The sequence below is a fragment of the Homalodisca vitripennis genome, unplaced genomic scaffold (assembly GCF_021130785.1).
Source record: "Homalodisca vitripennis isolate AUS2020 unplaced genomic scaffold, UT_GWSS_2.1 ScUCBcl_3630;HRSCAF=9281, whole genome shotgun sequence".
Lineage (NCBI taxonomy): Eukaryota > Metazoa > Arthropoda > Insecta > Hemiptera > Cicadellidae > Homalodisca > Homalodisca vitripennis.
Window position 1 is genome coordinate 13270 of NW_025779752.1, and position 19272 is coordinate 32541.

The 19272-nt window shown below is 33.1% G+C and overlaps 3 protein-coding genes across 3 annotated transcripts in view; 1 reads left to right on the forward strand and 2 right to left on the reverse strand.

Annotated features, from left to right (window-relative positions):
• Positions 1-268: 268 nt before the first annotated feature.
• On the reverse strand, positions 269-9663 carry LOC124372613 (leukocyte receptor cluster member 1 homolog). The gene is made up of 3 exons (XM_046831017.1): positions 9634-9663; positions 3459-3558; positions 269-1214 (listed from the first exon to the last, which is right to left on the reverse strand). The coding sequence occupies exons 1-3, from the start codon at positions 9654-9656 to the stop codon at positions 405-407; spliced, it is 933 nt and encodes a 310-aa protein (XP_046686973.1). The 5' UTR covers positions 9657-9663; the 3' UTR covers positions 269-404.
• A 5892-nt stretch (positions 9664-15555) lies between these two features.
• Positions 15556-17634, reverse strand: LOC124372610 (zinc finger BED domain-containing protein 4-like). The gene is made up of 2 exons (XM_046831015.1): positions 15963-17634; positions 15556-15812 (listed from the first exon to the last, which is right to left on the reverse strand). Exons 1-2 carry the CDS (start codon positions 16597-16599, stop codon positions 15556-15558), a joined length of 894 nt encoding a protein of 297 aa, XP_046686971.1. The 5' UTR covers positions 16600-17634.
• A 714-nt stretch (positions 17635-18348) lies between these two features.
• LOC124372612 (zinc finger protein 358-like) overlaps positions 18349-19272 on the forward strand; it is a 58868-nt gene continuing 57944 nt past the window's right edge. The window contains 1 exon segment of the mRNA XM_046831016.1: positions 18349-18581. Within this exon segment, the coding sequence (XP_046686972.1) occupies positions 18550-18581 (32 nt within the window). The 5' untranslated portion in view covers positions 18349-18549.

Genomic DNA, 19272 nt, shown 5'->3' on the forward strand with positions numbered 1-19272 from the left:
CACCAAATTCAATTGCCTATATAGAAATGAACCTTCAAGTCTGTAGGTTAGTTCATCTCAATATTTTGTGCGGACAGGCAGATACACAGAAATAAAATTTTTTCTGGCACCTCAAGTGGACTTTTCTAATGCTCTGGCAATAATTAATCTTGTTATAGGTTCTTGTTCTATAAATAAAGTTATTAAAAAATATTGTATGCTTCAATTGCATAATTTTAATTTTTTTAGGACTATTTGATCAAGGAACTATTCAGTAAAAATATAAAAGTTACAAATAAAACATCAGTATATATTATATCTATAAAGTATGTACAATATGTAAAATATTGATTTATTAATAATGTTTTGTATATCTTCTTTCAGTTTCAAAGTTCTGTTTGGCAAGATGTGGATTAAATTGAGAACTATATTTCTGCTGGACCCATTGGTACGACTGGTTTTTCTTCTGGTAAAGTCTCCCCTCTTAATTTTGCCAAGACCTGTTTGGCACGAAGCTTTTCTGCTCTCTCTCTCTGAAGTCTTTTTGCTCTCAGCTCATCCAAATCAGCTTTAACTTCAGGTGTATCGCTTGTGCTGCTCTCACTTGTTGATCCTTTTTGTTTCTTTTTCTGAAATGACTTTTCTTTCAAACGAGAATGCTTGTGCTTCTTTGATTTTCTTCTTTTGTGTTTGTCTCTTTTACCGCTTTCACTGTCGCTGCTTTCTTCCCGTTTTCTTTTATACTTCTTTTTGAATTCATTTGTTTCACTTGTACTTTGTGCTGACAAAGGTTTTTTCATTTCACTACTTTTGTTGATTGAGCTCATACCTAAATACCTTCTTATGCTGTTCAGAGGATCAACTAATTGTTTAGATTTTACATTAACTTCTTTTTCCTTAACTTCTTCCTTCCTTCCCTCATCAGGAAGAAGCCTACTAGGCATTTTGTTATACCACGAGATCTTTCCTCCGGTCGCCTCGACCGTGTCTTGTCCCAAGTACGTAAGATAGCCAATTTGTTTTTCATATTTTTCTTTCTCCTCTTTCTTCTCACGTTCATAATCCTTGTTGGTGCCTGTGAAAGCCACTAGACCTTCCTCCAGTTCCTTGAAGAAGTTGACATGTTCAGCCTTGCTACAGGTTGAAGTGATCGTCTCATCTTCTCTGTTGTCTTGTCTTCCGTCATAAACTGATCTTGCTTTGATCCTTAGTGCCTCAGTTCGAGCTTCTTGCTCCTGAAATAAAATGGTACATCATTAATCTTTATCAATACAAATAATTTGAAAAATAACTACATCCAAGTTTCTAGTTCATACCACTTGAAAAATTGTTTATACAATTAAATTCTCGAGCTCGTTGTATATGGCCATCTTCAGTTAATAGATAATAACTGAAACTACTGATAATAGAATCTGTCTGTACATATGTGAATGCCAATTTGAAAAATTGCTTGCTGAATTCAATTTACAAGTTGAAGTATAATTTTATGAAAACAGTCATGATTTAGTCTCTAACTATGTTTAGATTGGTTTTGGAGGACAGTTTGAGACAAAAATGTATTGATTCATATCCGTCTTCTGGTATTATTTAACATCTATACAATTCTTTTGAATGATATAAAGGCTCTGCATATAAAGGAAGTGGTTATTTAAAGGACAAATGACAGCTTTTGAAATTGAATTTCAAATATCAAAAATCAACCAATTCAGCTTATACTGCCCAAGTGGTTATAACACATGTTAAAGGTATAGGACTTTCTGTTGTCATTGGCTCTTACAAAATAGATTTAATATTTGCCTAGTAATATAGTACTATTAATAATCACCTCAAATACTTATGGCGAGCCTAAGTATGAAATACAATACATTAGAAGTATCTTTAACTCATGTTGTATATCTAATATAACAAAACACCATAAATTAACCTAAACAATATTGAAAGTTTAAAGATTTTTTTGTTTGTTTTCCAATTTAACTTTGATGGTGGACAATTTGCGCAGGTAAAACCAATATTTTTAGATATTAGTTTTAATTAATATTCAAACAAAAAAACATAAGCTGGCTGAAATATGTTATAAGAAAGGAAAATGTTAGCTTACTCTTACTACAGCTTAACTTATTTTAAAATTAATCTTTTTTCATTATTTTTGTAAAACACTTTAGTTATTTTTTATTACTTTTTCTAATTGATATAGTCACTATGATTAATTCACAGATCCATTTGTGGATTATTGAAAGTTGAATATATGATAACACTAGAATTATGTCTAATGCCTACCTTAACTCTTATGAAACCTAAACCAAAATATCTGTCTTGGTGCAGATGGAAGGAATATAGATTTTACAATATCTTCAATTATCAAACAAAAGAAGCATTATTAGTTATTGTAGTTAATTTTACAACACTGATGGTATGACGAATCTTAAATGACTAGCATGTTAATATACTTGTAAGACAAAAATTAAGAAACTCCATTATTTTGAAACCTTATAAAATATAAATAGTAATAAGCATATAAACAAGTTTATAAAACCATGAATTTGGTTAGGTTGAAATTATTTAAAAATTGTTTGTAAACAAGCTCACTTGTATTGGTTCTATTTTATTGTATACATACGTATACACTTGTATGTCTGGAATGTTATTGTATACTCCTCAAAATCTGCAAGGCTGCTAACTTGAAATCTTGAGAGATATCAGAAATATCAAAGAACATTGCTGTAAACAAACTTCACTTTGTAAATTTTACTTTATGATAACTAATAATTCAGATACAAATACTAATTATTGAAGCAGCCATCATTTCAACACCTCGAGATATCAAAAAATGTTCAAGATTTAAATTAGTTTACAATTGTGTAATATCTTTTTAATATATTATTTTTATGTCATTATGTTGGTAAATAGCTAATATAACAATTGTACATAAATACAAACAGCTGTCATGTTGAAGGTGTTTACTAGTTGAAACTAGCTAATAATGCTACATTGAATACTATATCCATACCAAGTTTTGTCAGAATCTAATTAAAATACAGCAATTACAATGTTTAATTATATTTCTGCTATTTTAATGATACTTCTCAAAACTGTGCATGTATGCTATCTTAAAACCTTATAATATATCAAAAGAGGATATAAGAACAAATATTGTTTTAAATAAGATGAGAAACAACATTTGTATAAAATCTACTTAAAATTACCCTTGGGAAAACCAAAAATTGTGAATATGTCTGAAATGTACTTGTGAAATGAGATAAACATGTAATAAAAAGATAAATCAACGTTAAGATAAAATAACATACAAGACAATATAAGAAAAAGAGTTCTCAAGTTGACTAACACTTCTGGTTTCAAAACCATGAACCAGAATTTATTTTATTCTTTCGGTGGGAGACTTAGTTAAAAAAGTAATCTACACAAGAATACAAAAAGAAAAAAATGTAAAAACCCCTTTAATCTAGGGCTTCTGGACTTACAGCAAGATTGGCTCTTTGCTCTCGTTCCTTCTCTTCTTCTGCGGCTTTAGCTTCATCCCTCCTAACACGAGCAATGTTTTCTTTTGTTCTGACATGCCACCTGGAACAGACAACACAAGGGATTACTGATGAACCGGTGCTCAAGCACTTGTTTCATGCTTATCTAGATTCTCATTGTGCAGTCCCGTGATTGTATCGTGGCTCCGAATATATCATCCCACTGCGACCAATATAGGAAGAATGCACCAGAAATTTATCTACTACAAAAGTTACTGAAGGGCAGTTAATTCGCGATCTGTACAATAAGTAGACACCAGTACAGAACAACATCTTCTACTGTTACCCCAGGAATACTAGCACAATTTAATGTAATCAATAACTGACTCTCAAATATTTTGTGTTGGTCTGTGAAATAATGGAAAAATAACTGGATTTACAGATGATTCTGCTCTTTCATATGGAGCAGCCACTACACTTTAACTGAGAAATGAAATACAGCAAGACCTAAATTATCTTAGCCTATGGTTTGCAAGAAATAAATTAGAACTAAATGCACAGAAATAAATGTTCAATTTGTAATATATTACAATTGTAAAAAAATACAATAATATATGGCATAATACAAGTAGTAGACAGAGACATAGGTTTTACATAGTTTATTTCACTTGAGATTTTGGTACTTTTGTATTATACTGACCACATCTTTATTGGGGGAAAAGAAAATTTTATATATGTACACACAAATGGTAATTCTCTACAATTACTGTATCAACTCCAATTTCTGAGCCTGTATTAGGTGACCTGAGCTTGAATTTACGTACTACCTTGAGGAATGTTTTTTTTCTGTCAGATTGCCTGCTCGCCGCCCTGATGGTCTTGGGCATTTCTGATCAGTACTTTTCAGAGCTCAGATCACTTGCAGTTAACAACATGGGAAAAGCAATGACATGGAAGTACACTATTATAACAGCGATGCACTGTCAAGGCAACACTAGTAATGGACCACTCGATGACCTTGAACAAGCACTGGCCCGAGGGAAGGGTTGTGCGATAAGATATATATATCAACTAAAATGTCGGCTGTAGTACACGAGGGTCGTCCATAAAGTAACCGCCGTTTGGGAGTGGTCCGATAAGTAGTGGGGGTAGTGCCGCCATTCTCACATCGGTGTGCGCAGCCGTTTCAGTACGCTTCTAGCTGTGCAAGGGAGAGCATCGTGCGATCGCGCGTTCTTTTGTTACAACTTAAAAACATGAGCGCCATGATAGAAAATCCCGCCAAGTGTGAAGTGCGTGGTGTAATAAGATTTCTGTGGTCGAAAAGTTACACAGCAGCTGAAATTCATCGTGAATTGAGTGCGGTGTATGGCCCAAACATTATGAGCGAAGGTGTAGTCCGTCAATGAGTTCTTTTTTTTTTAAATGGAAGAACGAACGTTCTCGATGAAGACCGGAGTGGTAGGCCATCTCTCGTCAGTGATGTCTTGGTGAACAAAGTGGATGAGAACCGTCACTTCACAATCTCTGAACTTTCAGATCATTTTCCTGAAATTTATTGTGCATGAGATAGTGACAGAAAAACTAGGCTATCACAAGTTTTGTGCTTGTTGGATTCCAAAAGTGCTCACACGATGATCAAAAAATGAAAAGAATGCTGCCATAGACTTTATTACTCAGTATGACATTGAAGGAGAAACATTTTTGAACAGGATCGTTACAGGAGATGAGACTTGGGTAGCCTATGTGAATGCCGAAACAAAACAACAGTCAATGCAATAGGGTCATACCGCTTCGCCAAGCAAGCCAAAGAAAGCTCGCCAATCTTTTTCAGCAAGAAAATTGATGGCCAAAGTTTTTTGGGATGCTAAGGGCATCTTGCTTGTTGAATTTATGGAGCGTGGTACAACCATTACAGCTGCAGCTTACTGTGAAACCTTAAAACGGCTACGACGAGTGATTCAAAACAAGCGTTGTGGTCTTCTGACATCTGGTGTTGTGTTTGTCCATGACAACGCCCGCCCTCATACAGCTCAAAGAACAATAGAAACTTTTGGAAAAGTTCAAATGGGACGTTTTTGACCACCCCCCCCCCCCCCCTACAGCCCGGACTTGGCTCCCAGTGATCTTTTCCCGTACATGAAGCGGTGGCTTGCATCTCAGAGGTTTGCGAGTGATGAAAAGCTTCAAAACGCTGTGACAGGTTGGCTACGTTCTCAGGCGGCAGATTTTTTTAAAGACGGAATTTCAAAAACTGTTAAAAGATATGATAAATGCTTGAATTTGCACGGTGAATATGTAGAAAAGAAGAGAAAAGCTGTAGTTTTTAACATTTATATAATAAACTTTTTGTATCTCAACTGGTTTATTTTTTTATTTCAAAACGGAGGTTACTTTGTGGGACGACCCTCGTAATAAGCAGCTACCACGACAATCGTATCATAATTATCAATATGATACTATCGAATATAAAATTTGACCTATAGAAATCCTTAATTAATCATTGCCAGCTTTCACTATTTTGACAACTGACGTAATTGCCAGCTCTTGTTATTTAGTTTATGTAGTGAGTAGGCTAGTGACAATGACAAGAACAATGGTGATGAATATACACATATTGGCCCAAAATGTGTTTTTAAACATTGGCAATGTTTTAAATGGTTTCCAGACAAAGAGCCAGCTACATTAGAAATAAACACTAATGTAAACGTATCCTAAAGGGAGAGAAGCAGTGATACATTCTGTTTAGAAATTTTCCCAGAAAATAAATGAAATGCTGATTCAGTTATCCCATCAACTGTGAAACATGTAAAACCAGGAACAACGATCGTTACGGATTAACGGAAAGCCTATTTTGGCCTAAAAACAAAAGGTTATGACCATTTTAAACGGTTAACCACAGTACAAACTTTGTCGATCCACTAACTTCTTCAAACACCCTTGGAAACAGTAGAATTTAATAGTAGAGCTACAAAGAAATCCTTAAAAACTGGTCTCAGGAGTGACTGCATTGCCAATTATCTTGTAGAATATCCTTAAAAACTGGTCTCGGGAGTGACTGCATTGCCAATTATCTTGTAGAATATCCTTAAAAACTGGTCTCAGGAGTGACTGCATTGCCAATTATCTTGTAGAATATCCTTAAAACTGGTCTCAGGAGTGACTGCATTGCCAATTATCTTGTAGAATATCCTTAAAAACTGGTCTCAGGAGTGACTGCATTGCCAATTATCTTGTAGAATATCCTTAAAACTGGTCTCAGGAGTGACTGCATTGCCAATTATCTTGTAGAATATCCTTAAAAACTGGTCTCAGGAGTAACTGCATTGCCAATTTGCAGAATATATGTATCAATGAGAAATAATGATTATTGGTGGTGATCCATTTAAGAATTTTTTAAATGCTTATCACACATATTTACCCTATGAAATAATTGTAAGTACTACGTTCCTCCAAAATCGTTTGAATAATATTCTGTCATTTGAAAAAATGCATTTCTTATACATATGATAGTATAGCTTCTCTGATAATAAAATTTTAAAAAACCTAAAACTTAATTCACTTCGAAATTATAATTCAAAGTATAATCTTGTTTGTTATTGACTAATGGCATTAAGAACAATAATGATGTACACGTTTTCTTTGTTTCACAAGGAGTCAGACACTTTTATCATTGAAATTAGTTAATGGTAAGTAAATGTTATTGTACTGTCTTAAACATTCTATAAATATTGATAGCAAAGGTAATTTTTTTTATTTATCATTAATATATTAATTTATGAGATAAAAAACCAGCAGAACTATATTGTTCTTTGTAATATCTATCACATTATTTGGTCCAATATCTTGTTTTCTATATTTGGTAGTGTTAGATGGCCATGAATATCGATGATTCAATAATCATGATTCCATTGTGTTGGTGGCCGCTTATTGTACTGCAGTCAAGATTTCTCTACACTACTCTAATAAGCAGTTGAACGAAAATTTCACAAGGCATTTACTGTCTGGTTGTTGTCAGTATGATACCAAAAAAGCAAATATTGGCCCAAAATGTTTTCTAAACACACCAATGTGTTAAATGGCTACAAGAAAAGAGCTAGCTCCTTAAATCCAAAGATTATTTTACTTAATCTGAAAAAAATACATTTCTTTTACATATAAAAGTTTAGCATCTCTATATTAACATTTTTAAAACCTAAAACGTAATTCAGCTCCACATCGTTCAAAATTTATTAAAAGTAAAAACATGATTGAAAATAAATTCAAAATTAAAATCATGTGTTTCGTTATTGACTAATGGCGGCAAAAACAGTGAAGTATGTGTCTTCTTTATTTCACAACAGTCATGTTTATCCTTGAAAATACATAAGGTAAGTAAATTAATTAAGGTAAGGTAATTGTTGTTGTAATTATATCTAGTATATTTTGTACATCAACTCGTTATTTGGTCTGAAATTTTGCTTTCAGTCCTATGGATGGTTATGAATATTGATAATTCATATCATTCGATAACCATCATTAGATTGTGTTGGTGGCCGCTTATTATACTCCAGCCACTTCATTCTGAGGCACCTCCGATATAATATAGGAGGTGCGGGTAGGGTACGATAAGCGGATCCGGTAATTCTAAGCAATATATGGGTCAACCTCGATTTTTCTCATATTACAATATAATGTTCCAATAGTCAATTAGAAAAGGAAATGACTAGAATTTCTTGCCGGAAAGCAGTTATAGGGAGCAGGCAACTCATATTACAATATAATGTTCCAATAGTCAATTAGAAAAGGAAATGACTAGAATTTCTTGCTGGAAAGCAGCTATAGGGAGCAGGCAACCGCGAGAATTACCTATTAGTGATCAGGGGCACTGACGTGATCTGGGCTTCAAATTTGGAACTACTCGAGTTAATTTTTTTTCTACAAGAGCAAGCAGCGCGAAGCGCTGCGCAGCGGGCAAGCATCGTGCGTGATCTTCGTCTATACTGAATTGATTCAGGCCAAAGGAATGACACAGATTCCTTTACCAGATTTTACGGAGATTTTGTATTGGGCGGATTATATTGGTTTACTTTGCTTTCCAGCATGTAATTATGTGTTTAAAATTGTTTTACATACATTACCTACATTATATTGTAATATGTAATAACAATTTATCAGAAATTTTTAATAAAAAAAAGGATCACGCACGATGCCTGCCCGCTGCGCAGCGCTTCGCGCTGCTTGCTCTTTTAGAGAAAAAAATTAACTCGAGTAGTTCCAAATTTGAAGCCCAGATCACGTCAGTGCCCCTGATCACTAATAGGTAACTCTAAGCAATATATGACCGTCTGGCGGTTGCCTGCTCCCTAAAACTGCTTTCCGGCAAAAAATTCTAGTCATTTCCTTTTCTAATTGACTATTGGAACATTATATTGTAATATGAGAAAAATCGAGGTTGACCCATATATTGCTTAGAATTACCGCGGATCCGGTTTTTTTTTTATATCGAAATTGGGAAACCTTAATCATAACCATCGATTTAATCAGTTAATACTGACTAATTATTTTGAATAATTAACTTAAATAATCTATATCAACAGTTGCAAACATTTTCAAATAATACTTGTAATGAAATATTTCAATTTTATATAAGTTAACATTTGATTATTAAAAAATGGTAGTCAATTTTAGAAAACTACACGACATTGCTTTGAAAGATGATAAGACATGTTTTTCATGAATTCAACATTTTGGACTCATACCGAAAAACCCATTATGTGAAATTTGTGGGAAAGAAACAACTGTAACTGTGAGAGGAGCAAAATATGGTCGTCCGCTTATCATACCCTACCCGCACCTCCTATTAATAAAAGAAGCACAGTGGTGGAAATTAAAGGTTTCTAAGCTCACTCCATTAAACATAGCATCTAATTCAAGTTAGGATTTTACCTTTGTTCAAACAGCCCCCATTTAAATTAGTTGTCAGAAATTGGGTTCCTCTTGTCATTGGTTTTGTCAAGACCTTTAATTTGGAGTAAGCTATCTCTACTACACCTATTATTAGGGGCTTAATTAATATTATATTAATGAATTTGACAGCTAACACAGAGATAACCTTTAAGATATCCAACTTGATCATAATTGTTAAGTTCTAAATAAAACCATACACTGATATGTATTTCTAACAATAGTTACCTACCTCTTTTTCGGTAATATATTCATTGCAGCAAGTTTTTCCAGTTTATATGTATATAGGGTCACAATTTTCTCAACGAATACCCTCTAGTTATGTCAGAAGCAGTAGTTACATGTTACACTAGACACAAACTTTCATTGTTTTTTAGGATTTGCATAATTGTATAAAACTGCCAACTATTAAAAAATTACAAGAAAGTTTTAAAGACGACACTTATTGCAAGATCTGAAATCAAACTTGATATATCGATCTGTGTATTCCTTTTTGCTTCCGTCTTTTGAATTTTCAATTCAATTGTCGCGTCGTCAGTCCTAATAATTTTTTTAGGTTATATTTATTTACTACAGTCACAGTGTGTACACTTATACACGTTTTTTTAACATTTTATTTATTAGCAATATGTTGAGAAGAACAATAAGTAAATAATTATTATATACATAAACAACATTAAACAATTAATATTGAGTTAGATGTTAACCATTGTTAACACTAACAATTAATTCAAGAACCTAAAAGAAAAGGTAGATCCAGGATAGCAGTTCGGTGGAGTCTATACACATTTTTTAGAATATGGAGATGGAGTAGATTTAGATTTATCGTAAGGTGAATAATTGAGACTGAATTTGGTTATTTCTTCTTTGGCTGTTGGGATGTCCAAATCTTGATGTAACGTTTTATTGGATACATACCATGGCGTTTTTGCAATTTTTCTTATCAATTTTAATTGATACCGTTGTAGTATCTCCAGATTTGAGTTGCTTGCTGTGCCCCATAACTGCACACCATATGTCCATACAGGTGTTAGGATAGTTTTTACGTAATAGTATCTTGTTCTTCAAACTGAGTTTTGATTTAGATCCGAGTAGCCAATTCATTTTATTTGTTTTTAATTTTAGCTGCTGTCATTTTGTCCAAATGTGGGATTTCCATGTAAGTCTTCTGTCTAAGCGCATGCCTAGATAATTTACTTCAGTTACTTGGGGTAAATTAACGTCATTCAATGTAACTGGAGGACAAGAATTATGATTTAACGTAAACGTTATGTGAGCTGATTTATTTTTGTTAATTTTGATTCTCCATGTCTTAAACCAAGTAGCAATTGCATCTAAGCTCTGTTGTAAGTAATGGGATGCTCGAACACAATCTTTATGGACTGACAAAATTGCAGTATCATCTGCGAAAGTTGCAATTTGAGTATGCTCATTTTCTGGGAGGTCAGCGGTATATAGTAAGTATAAAAATGGACCAAGTACACTTTCTGGATGAACTTCGGATTCTATTGAATGTAGCTGAGTAAGAACATCACGGCATTTTATTTGAAAAGATTGGTTTTAAAGATACGATTTGGGTATTGAAAAGACAGAGTGAGGCAAAAACTTCTTAATTTTGTATAATATACCAGTGTGCCACACCTTATAAACACTTGACTGATATTTAAAAAGGTAGCCGAACAATAAAATTTTATTTTCTAAGTACTCCCTGTACTATTTAAACTATTCTATGGACTTGTTGCATTGTGCCATGTTTTCGCCTAAACCCAAACTGATGAGCGGATACTACAGAATCTTCATCGATTAATGATTGTAGTCTTATCAGAAGAAGCTTTTCAAACAGTATTGAAATAATAGCTAAGAGGTCTATTGGTCTGTATGAGGTCGATCGGGTGAGGGGCTTCCCTGGCTTTTGGGATGACAATTAGCTGGGCTCTTTTAAATTGAATGGGTATGTGTTAGTCTCGGTATGGTGTTAAATAATAATGTTAAGAATATAATAGCTTTTCTTGGAAGTTCTTTCAGTATTTCTCCAGTAATAGAGTCGTAGCCAGGAGACTTATGAGGATTGAGATTGTGAGTTATAATTGAGCAAACTTCAGATTGTTTTAATTTTCTTAACGGGAAATCGAGTTAAACTATTGAAGGACGGTGTAAGGTGTAGCCACTTTGGCAGAACATTGCAAAAAATCAATAAAGTAGTCTGTTGCATTTTGTAAATCCACAACACTTTTCAACGAAATTTTCATTTAACGAATCACGAAGTCGAACCCAGTTAGTAAATTTTTTATGTAACATTTGACTTGTTTTCTTTAAAATACTTCTGTGCTTAAATTAAGTATAACGAGAATGATCAGGAGATAGATCAAGGCAGGATTTGATATCTGTGTAGTTTTGATTAATACCTTTTGTAACAAAACAATCTAACAAATCTGGAACTTTTCTCATATCAGATGGCCAGTATGTAGGTTCACCCGTAGAAAGATAATTGTAATGATTATCATTTAGAACCCTTAATAGTTGTCGTCCTCTAGGAGTTGCCAAACGAGAACCCCATTCTGGATGTTTCGCGTTGTAATCACCTCCAGCTATAAAATTTATTTCCTGATGTAGTGAAAAAACTGTTCATATTGTTGTTTGGTTATAACATGTCTGGGGGACAATAAACAAGAACAATCCTGGAAGCTTGAAGGTGATTCTCACTAAAGCTGGATAGTTCATAATGTTTAATTGTGTCTTTAACTAAAACGGCACTACGCTCATGGGCCGTATTGTCAGGATGATTGGTGTAGTATAATGTCTAGTTAGGAATTTTAAAATAACTTTTGTCTGTGAAATGAGTTTCTGAAATAAGTAAGACGTCTAAGTTATGTTGGGTGATGAATAACTGGACTTCTTGACTATGCTGAATCAAACCGTTGGCACTCCATTAAGCAATTTTGAGAAGAATATTCATTTTAGACGAGAAACAATCGTAGTCAGCAGATTAAGTGACGTACTAATCCATTCTGCGTGGTTAGATAAAATATTTTCAAATCGTTCAAAAGATTTTTGAATTATGTTAGACAAACTTTCAGATTCATCTGTGTCCGTTAGATTCTTTTCCTGATCGGATTAGTTTCCAATAAAATTTAACCACCTTTGAATGATAAATAATAAGCTGTTTTCGTTTAAATTCTAATAAACATATGGACACTATATGACATCTTGCGAAGTTGGAAATATTGATTGGAAATATAAAAAAACCCAAGCAGGTGAAGAACCAACAGATTTTAAAGTGTCATTGGAAGATTTTGTTGGCGCAATTAAACAATCACTACTTGCCCCTGATAGCCCCTCCCCATGGTATAATAATTACAAACTGAGTAAAAATAGTAACGATAAATAGACTAAGAATTGGACATGCTTGGGTTAATGAAACCCTATTTAAGATAAATTGTTATTTCACTCCGTTATGCCTCAAATGCAATGCAGGTTCCATAGAAAGTCTTCAACATTTAATCTTTGATTGTGTGCAATATAACGACTTCAGACATGAATTGCTCACTAAACTGAAAGCGAAGAAAATAGATCCACCTTATATATTGAAAGATCTTTTAACGAGCTTTTGATATGGAAATAATACTGGAAATTGTAAGTTTTCTTAAATATATAAATAAGGTAATATATATATAAAAAACATACTAATATAACTTAAGTCTTGAAAGTGACCTGTCTTAAGAACATGAATGTCTTCACCATGGGTTATAACAAAATGTTCTCTCCAGGGCCCATTTCCTGTTTCTGGACTAGGAAGCCGCCTGAAGGGTCTCTGGCGTGAAGCATTCTATCCTTGGAGTTGGGTGCACAACCGTTCCTATAACACTAACCGTTCCGTTTCCTATGTTTTAACTTCTTTCAAAGTAACACAACAAACAATAGGAAGTATTAACAATAGACTTAAGGTTGTGACTTAATAGGTTGTGACTAAAACTAACAAATAAAAATAAAAAATAGAAAACAAAACAGAAAACACCCACAACACCGAGAACACCAAGAACAATCTTGTCTCCAAGCATACAACCCTCGTGGATACTGAGTGCAATAGTGAACTTACTGTGTGTAAAAAGTGTAAACTGGTCATACATACAAGAATGTTTATCGAGGTTCCATGCTCAAAGTAAGCAGAACCTGCTGAAATTCAGCAAACAAGAGGAAGAAAGAAAGAAAGAAAGGAAATATTGATAAAAAAACATATGAGGTTTTCGAAGATGAAATATCATCGAGGTAGAACGTAGTGTGTTAAATCTGAAGATTTGCTATTGTAGATTTTTTTAACATGCTAAGGCCACTTGTAATAATTTTAATTTTGTGTTGTTTATGAACTTGTAATATCCATTATAAATCTTCATTATTTATTTATTTACGTATGTGTGAGAGAATTGGCAAATAAATGTGAAATTATTTATTGATCAAAATATGGGTGTTGCACAATTTTTGTGTTACAATGGTTAACCAGCAAAATTAAAATTCAATTCGAAATTGACAATGACATTCCTTATGAGGCAAATGCAATTTTAAATACGTAAATATTGGATATTTATTAAAAGTAAGTAATATAGTTAAAGTTGCTATTAGAAAGAAACCTATCCCGTAAAATGTATAAAAATCTCTGCCAAAATGTAGTCTTTATAGTGTAGAACAAAATAACTCAGTGAATCAACTAACTTTCTTTGCTCTGTATGTCTGTGCCATAGACATAAAAAATACCACAATGGAATAGAATTTTGAATAAAATAATCAGATTGGGTTTGGGAATAGAGATGGAAAATGTCGTTGTTTAGCTGCAACGCGTTGCGACGTTATTCTGCCAACCGATAACAGGTTGCGGCAACGTGTTATTTTAGCAACTGTTATCGGCTGACCGTTGCGCCTCGTCTATCCATTGCGCAACGTTGGTTCAATAACGTTTTCCAGTGGCTGTTACCTATAGAACGTTACTGAAATACCGTTACTAAAACATGGACCACCATTCAGTTAACGGACTTTGTTACTATTATTAAGTGTACAAAATTCGTCATTTAGCTGCTTAGTCTAGTTACTATAATTTATTTTGAGATAATTAAAAGTATCTTTTGGTTCAATTAAGTACAAAATACAGAATCGGGTTTTTATTGTTTGAATGTAAACATTTCACAGCGCATTGTACATTTACACTATAGATAAACATTAAAATATTCAAACTGAAAAATGAAATATTTTAGTGTATTAAATATAATTTACACTAGGGATTACTTTATAAAAGCTATAGACAAAATAATACAAACCAAATAAAACGTTTCTGTAAATATTATTATATTAAATGAACACACCCTAGGCTTTTTTTTATAAAAGTAATTTATATACAAGACTAAAAGTTCTTTAAAATACATTTATCTTAAAAAATAACGTGTTTTAATTGCCCAAATTGGTATTTACACGGAAAATTGACAGTAAAATAAAACCGTTAAATACGTGTTAGTTACACTACTAGTATGTAAATGAAGAATACATTAAATGGATACATTACATCTAAAATATAATTATTACGAATGTGAAATACATATTTGATTATAAAATATATTGAAATAATTATAGCCTACAACTTAAGTAAGATTTTGTAAGTGTAAAGTAAAAACGTTGGACAGTGATATTTAGCTATAAAAATGTACTGCTGTGATGTATACATACATATTTAACTGATAACTTATATTAACTACAACAAATAGTAACACAAATGACGTTTATAATTGCAAAATGTATACATAAAAAACTATTTATCACAATATAAACAAAATGGTTAACACTGCTATTTCTAATTAAATCATATAGGAACACTTTATAAATTACAAATATATACATACATAAACATATTGTTCAAATGTACATTACAATTACACTGTCAAATATTGTACTTTAGATTAAATGAAGATACACGAATGTATGGAGATTCAAAGACACAATTAAGCATATTTAGAAAATAAAATGGGCAATATAACCAAACTGTACACTATGGCTTCATATAAGATTAATTGCAAGAAAATGAATTACATAATTTCATATATTTAACTTGCAGAACTTATATATAACTTAAATTTTTTGATTTCTATTTACTGTAGAAGATTTAGATTTCCATTCAAAACAGCAACTGCTCTGCTCGTTTTGAACTCAGTCTTGATCGGCGTTCTGTCAAAAAATTTCCTGCTTTAGAAAAAAGTCGTTCACATGGGACGGATGTAGCCATGACGTTAAATTTTAATTTCACCAATTTGCTCATAATAGGGTATACATGTTGATTCTCTTTCCACCAGCCCATAGGATCTTTTTTCCGTCCTAGATAGCTGTCATCTAAGTACCGGTTCAACTCGACAATTGCAGCGGAGGTCTTCGTACCTGAAACCAATTCCTTCATAGCAGTGAACTCCAAAAAGCTTACAACGCGTTAAAGTTAAACAAAAAGTAAATACGTGTAGTTACAAGTAAAAACCCTAATTTAATTTATTGAAAATTCTAAATTTATGAATAAAATTTTAAAGCGGTTACCTGTAGGTTTCTCCTTGGCAATTATGTTGTCAACGTCCTCCCAGACGGAAAATTTTGCGGAATCTACGTTGCCATCTTTGTTTTGAGTGTTACCAATTTCTTCATCATCTGCTGTGCAAGGTTTGCCATGTGTCTCTGTCCAGATTGCAGCTAAAAGTTCTGTACATGTTTTTTTGATCAATTGCTTTGCAGTTTCGTCTTTGAAGACAGCAAGTTTGAATCTGGGATCTAAAAGAGTAGCAAGTGCTATTGTTTTGCTGTGTTCAACATTTTCCATGCGTTTCTCGAGACCATGCAGCAGTTCATTAATAATATTTTGAATAACTGGTTTGAATGGCTCCTTTTGCATTTTTTTACACACGGACATCAGGCCTCTTGTTAGGGGTATCACTTGGCTACCTGTCACGTAGCGTTCCCCACTAATCTGTGAAGTGACCTCCTCAAAAGGACGTAAGATTGTGCTTAGCTCTTTGCATAATCCCCACTCTTCCTCTGACAAAACAGGTAAATTTTTATTTATTAAAGCGATAGTAGTTTTTACCGCGTCCTGCAGCTCTACAAATCTGGAAACCATATAAAATGTAGAGTTCCATCTCGTTGAAACCTCTTGAATAAGTTTTTTTGGCTCAAGGCCCATATTTTTCTGGGATATCAACAGTTTTTCAGTTGCATTTGTGCTCCTTTTAAAAAAAAGTCACTATCAATTTTATTTTGTCAATTAACATTTTTACCAGCTTTAACGCATCCTGAAGAATCAAGTTTAAGGTATGGGCAAAACAACCAAAGTGCTTCAATTTCAAGTCCTTTTGTACCGCCCCTTTGATGTTACTGGCATTGTCTGATACTACGACTAAAATCTTATCAAATAAATGAAATTTGTCAACAATAGTTTTGATCTCTTTTGCTAGATTAGCACTTGTGTGAGAATCAGACATTTTAGAACATTCCAACAATATCGACTTTATTTCATAATTTTCTGAAATGTAATGGACAGTTACACCCAAATAACTTTCAACATTTGTAGAAGTCCAGGTATCAGTGGTTAGACATACACTTTGTACTGAGTTTAACTCATTCCGAACAAAATTCAAGCATCTCTCATGTTCAGCTGGAATCATACTATTGGAAATTGTTTTTCTACTTGGCAATTTATATGCGGGATTCAAAGCCGACACAAAGTTAACAAAACCTCTGTCTTCGACAATTGAAAATGGCTGAAAGTCAGTAATAAACAACTGTAAGAGAAGTTTATCGAGTTTTTTACGTTGAGTCTCACTCAGCTTTTTAGATTGGGGTAAAAATGATCTAATACTTGACTGGTTACCGTCACTAGAAGATGAAAAATATGCACTTAGTGGATTTGAATTGGTTAGCGCTTCTGAACTTGGTTGTTCGGGTTCATTACGTAAAATTGATGTAGAGCCTATTGTAGAGTTTTTAGTAGAAATTAAAGCTGTCGTAGGGCTTGGCAAGTTAGTTGAAGTTTTATCTTTTTTTGGTAAATTTACAGTAGGATGGCGCTTTTCAATGTGGTGTCTAAGATTAGTTATAGTTGACTTATAATTTAATACTTGCCCACATAAATCGCACTTAGCAGTTTTTATGTCAGCGTCAACCACAGTATAGTATGTCCACAAGTAACTGGTTTTTTGCTTCTTGTTACCACTCATTTTTAATATAAATTAATTACAATGTAGATATTTATAAATAATAAAAACAGTAAACACAAATTAAACGTGTTATTTCACATAACTTAATCACTCTACAATTATTTGTCAAGAATTATTTTAAAGAAAACATTAAGAAATATAGTTATTTTAAATAAAAATTTAAACCACATATAGTTTAATAAGGCAGAGATTACACTGTATGTTGCTCTTGAACAAATTAAAACAATTGTACTGCGGGTGTGGGAATGGGATCATAATAGAATAAACAAAGTGAATAATCAGGTCAGGTTTTCATGTCCGAACAGGCACCATCCCCTCCCCCAAGCCGCAATGTCGCGTCTCCAGTATTTTGATTATTTTACTTTACTATATTATCGTTACGGGTGGTGTTGTAATAACAGATCAAGCTGCTGTTGTCATTGTCAAGCCGTAGATAGATTCCCGGCAATGAAATAATTGTCATCCTACAACTCTGTTGTTTGTCATAACACCGTTGCTCAAATAACAGGTGAAGAGTTTCCAGTCTGCCGCTATTGACTGTTACCAGCACAGGCTTACCGTTGCCGGCAACGAAACGAATGAATTCATTGTTCGTTGTCATCCTGTTATAACAGGGAGTTTCTGATAACACGTTGCGGGGATAACTGTTGCCGCGCGGCAACACTGTTATTTATCCTGTTATGTTAAATAACGCCCATCTCTATTTGGGAATGGGATTGAGATTGGATGGAGCATAAAAATAAGAGAACAAACTGAATCTTTGTAAATTGATAACCGAGGGGGGTTCTCTAAAAAGTTTTCAAAATTTGAACTTAATACTTATTAATAATTTTTATACTGGAATATTTTCTTTGCTTGTTAATTATTTTGCTAGTTTTTATAACTTCATTAGTTTCCCTCGTAAAAAGTAGGATTGTATGCAAGTGACCACATCTTTACCGCCATTAAGGTAACCTCATAGTTATTAGTTATTATCCGTTTGAATCCAACTAATAATGTATCATGTTCTAATAAGAGTATGAAAATATGTATATTTTATGTTTATTTCAATCTGTCTGAGCTAAAATGCTCAATTGGGTTTAGAGTATTAGAATTTGAGGTTATGTACCACTATCATATTAGGCTAATACTGTTGTTAACTCTTCTTTTGAACTTTAAAGTTTCTTTTGAAATAAAACTCAGTATGCTAATTATGACAATATAATTTGTTTTATAAATATGCTTGGTGTGTCATACAGATTTTAATAATTTTTTTTAGACGTAGAGCAAGAATTAGTTTATAAATAGCCTATAGCTCATAAATAAAAAGGTTATGTGTATTAGTTTTCCTGTTTCCTAGACATTTGTATATTATTTGGGTATAATAATAGTCTACCTTAACAGTTTCATGCACTTGATGCTTTTTTATAGCAAGATGCCTTAGGATCATTTAAACCCTAGAACTGGCAATGGTGTCACTCTGTTCTGGCGGCTCTATTTTAACAGCCTCGCAGACGTTTCTTATAATGTATCACATTTCATAACTGTTAGTCCAAATATAAACTATTATGTCAATGTATTCACAACTATATGGAGAGCATTATAATAATATCTTATTGTTTCCATGAAAACATATTTTTATTTTTTTTACAAAATGTAAG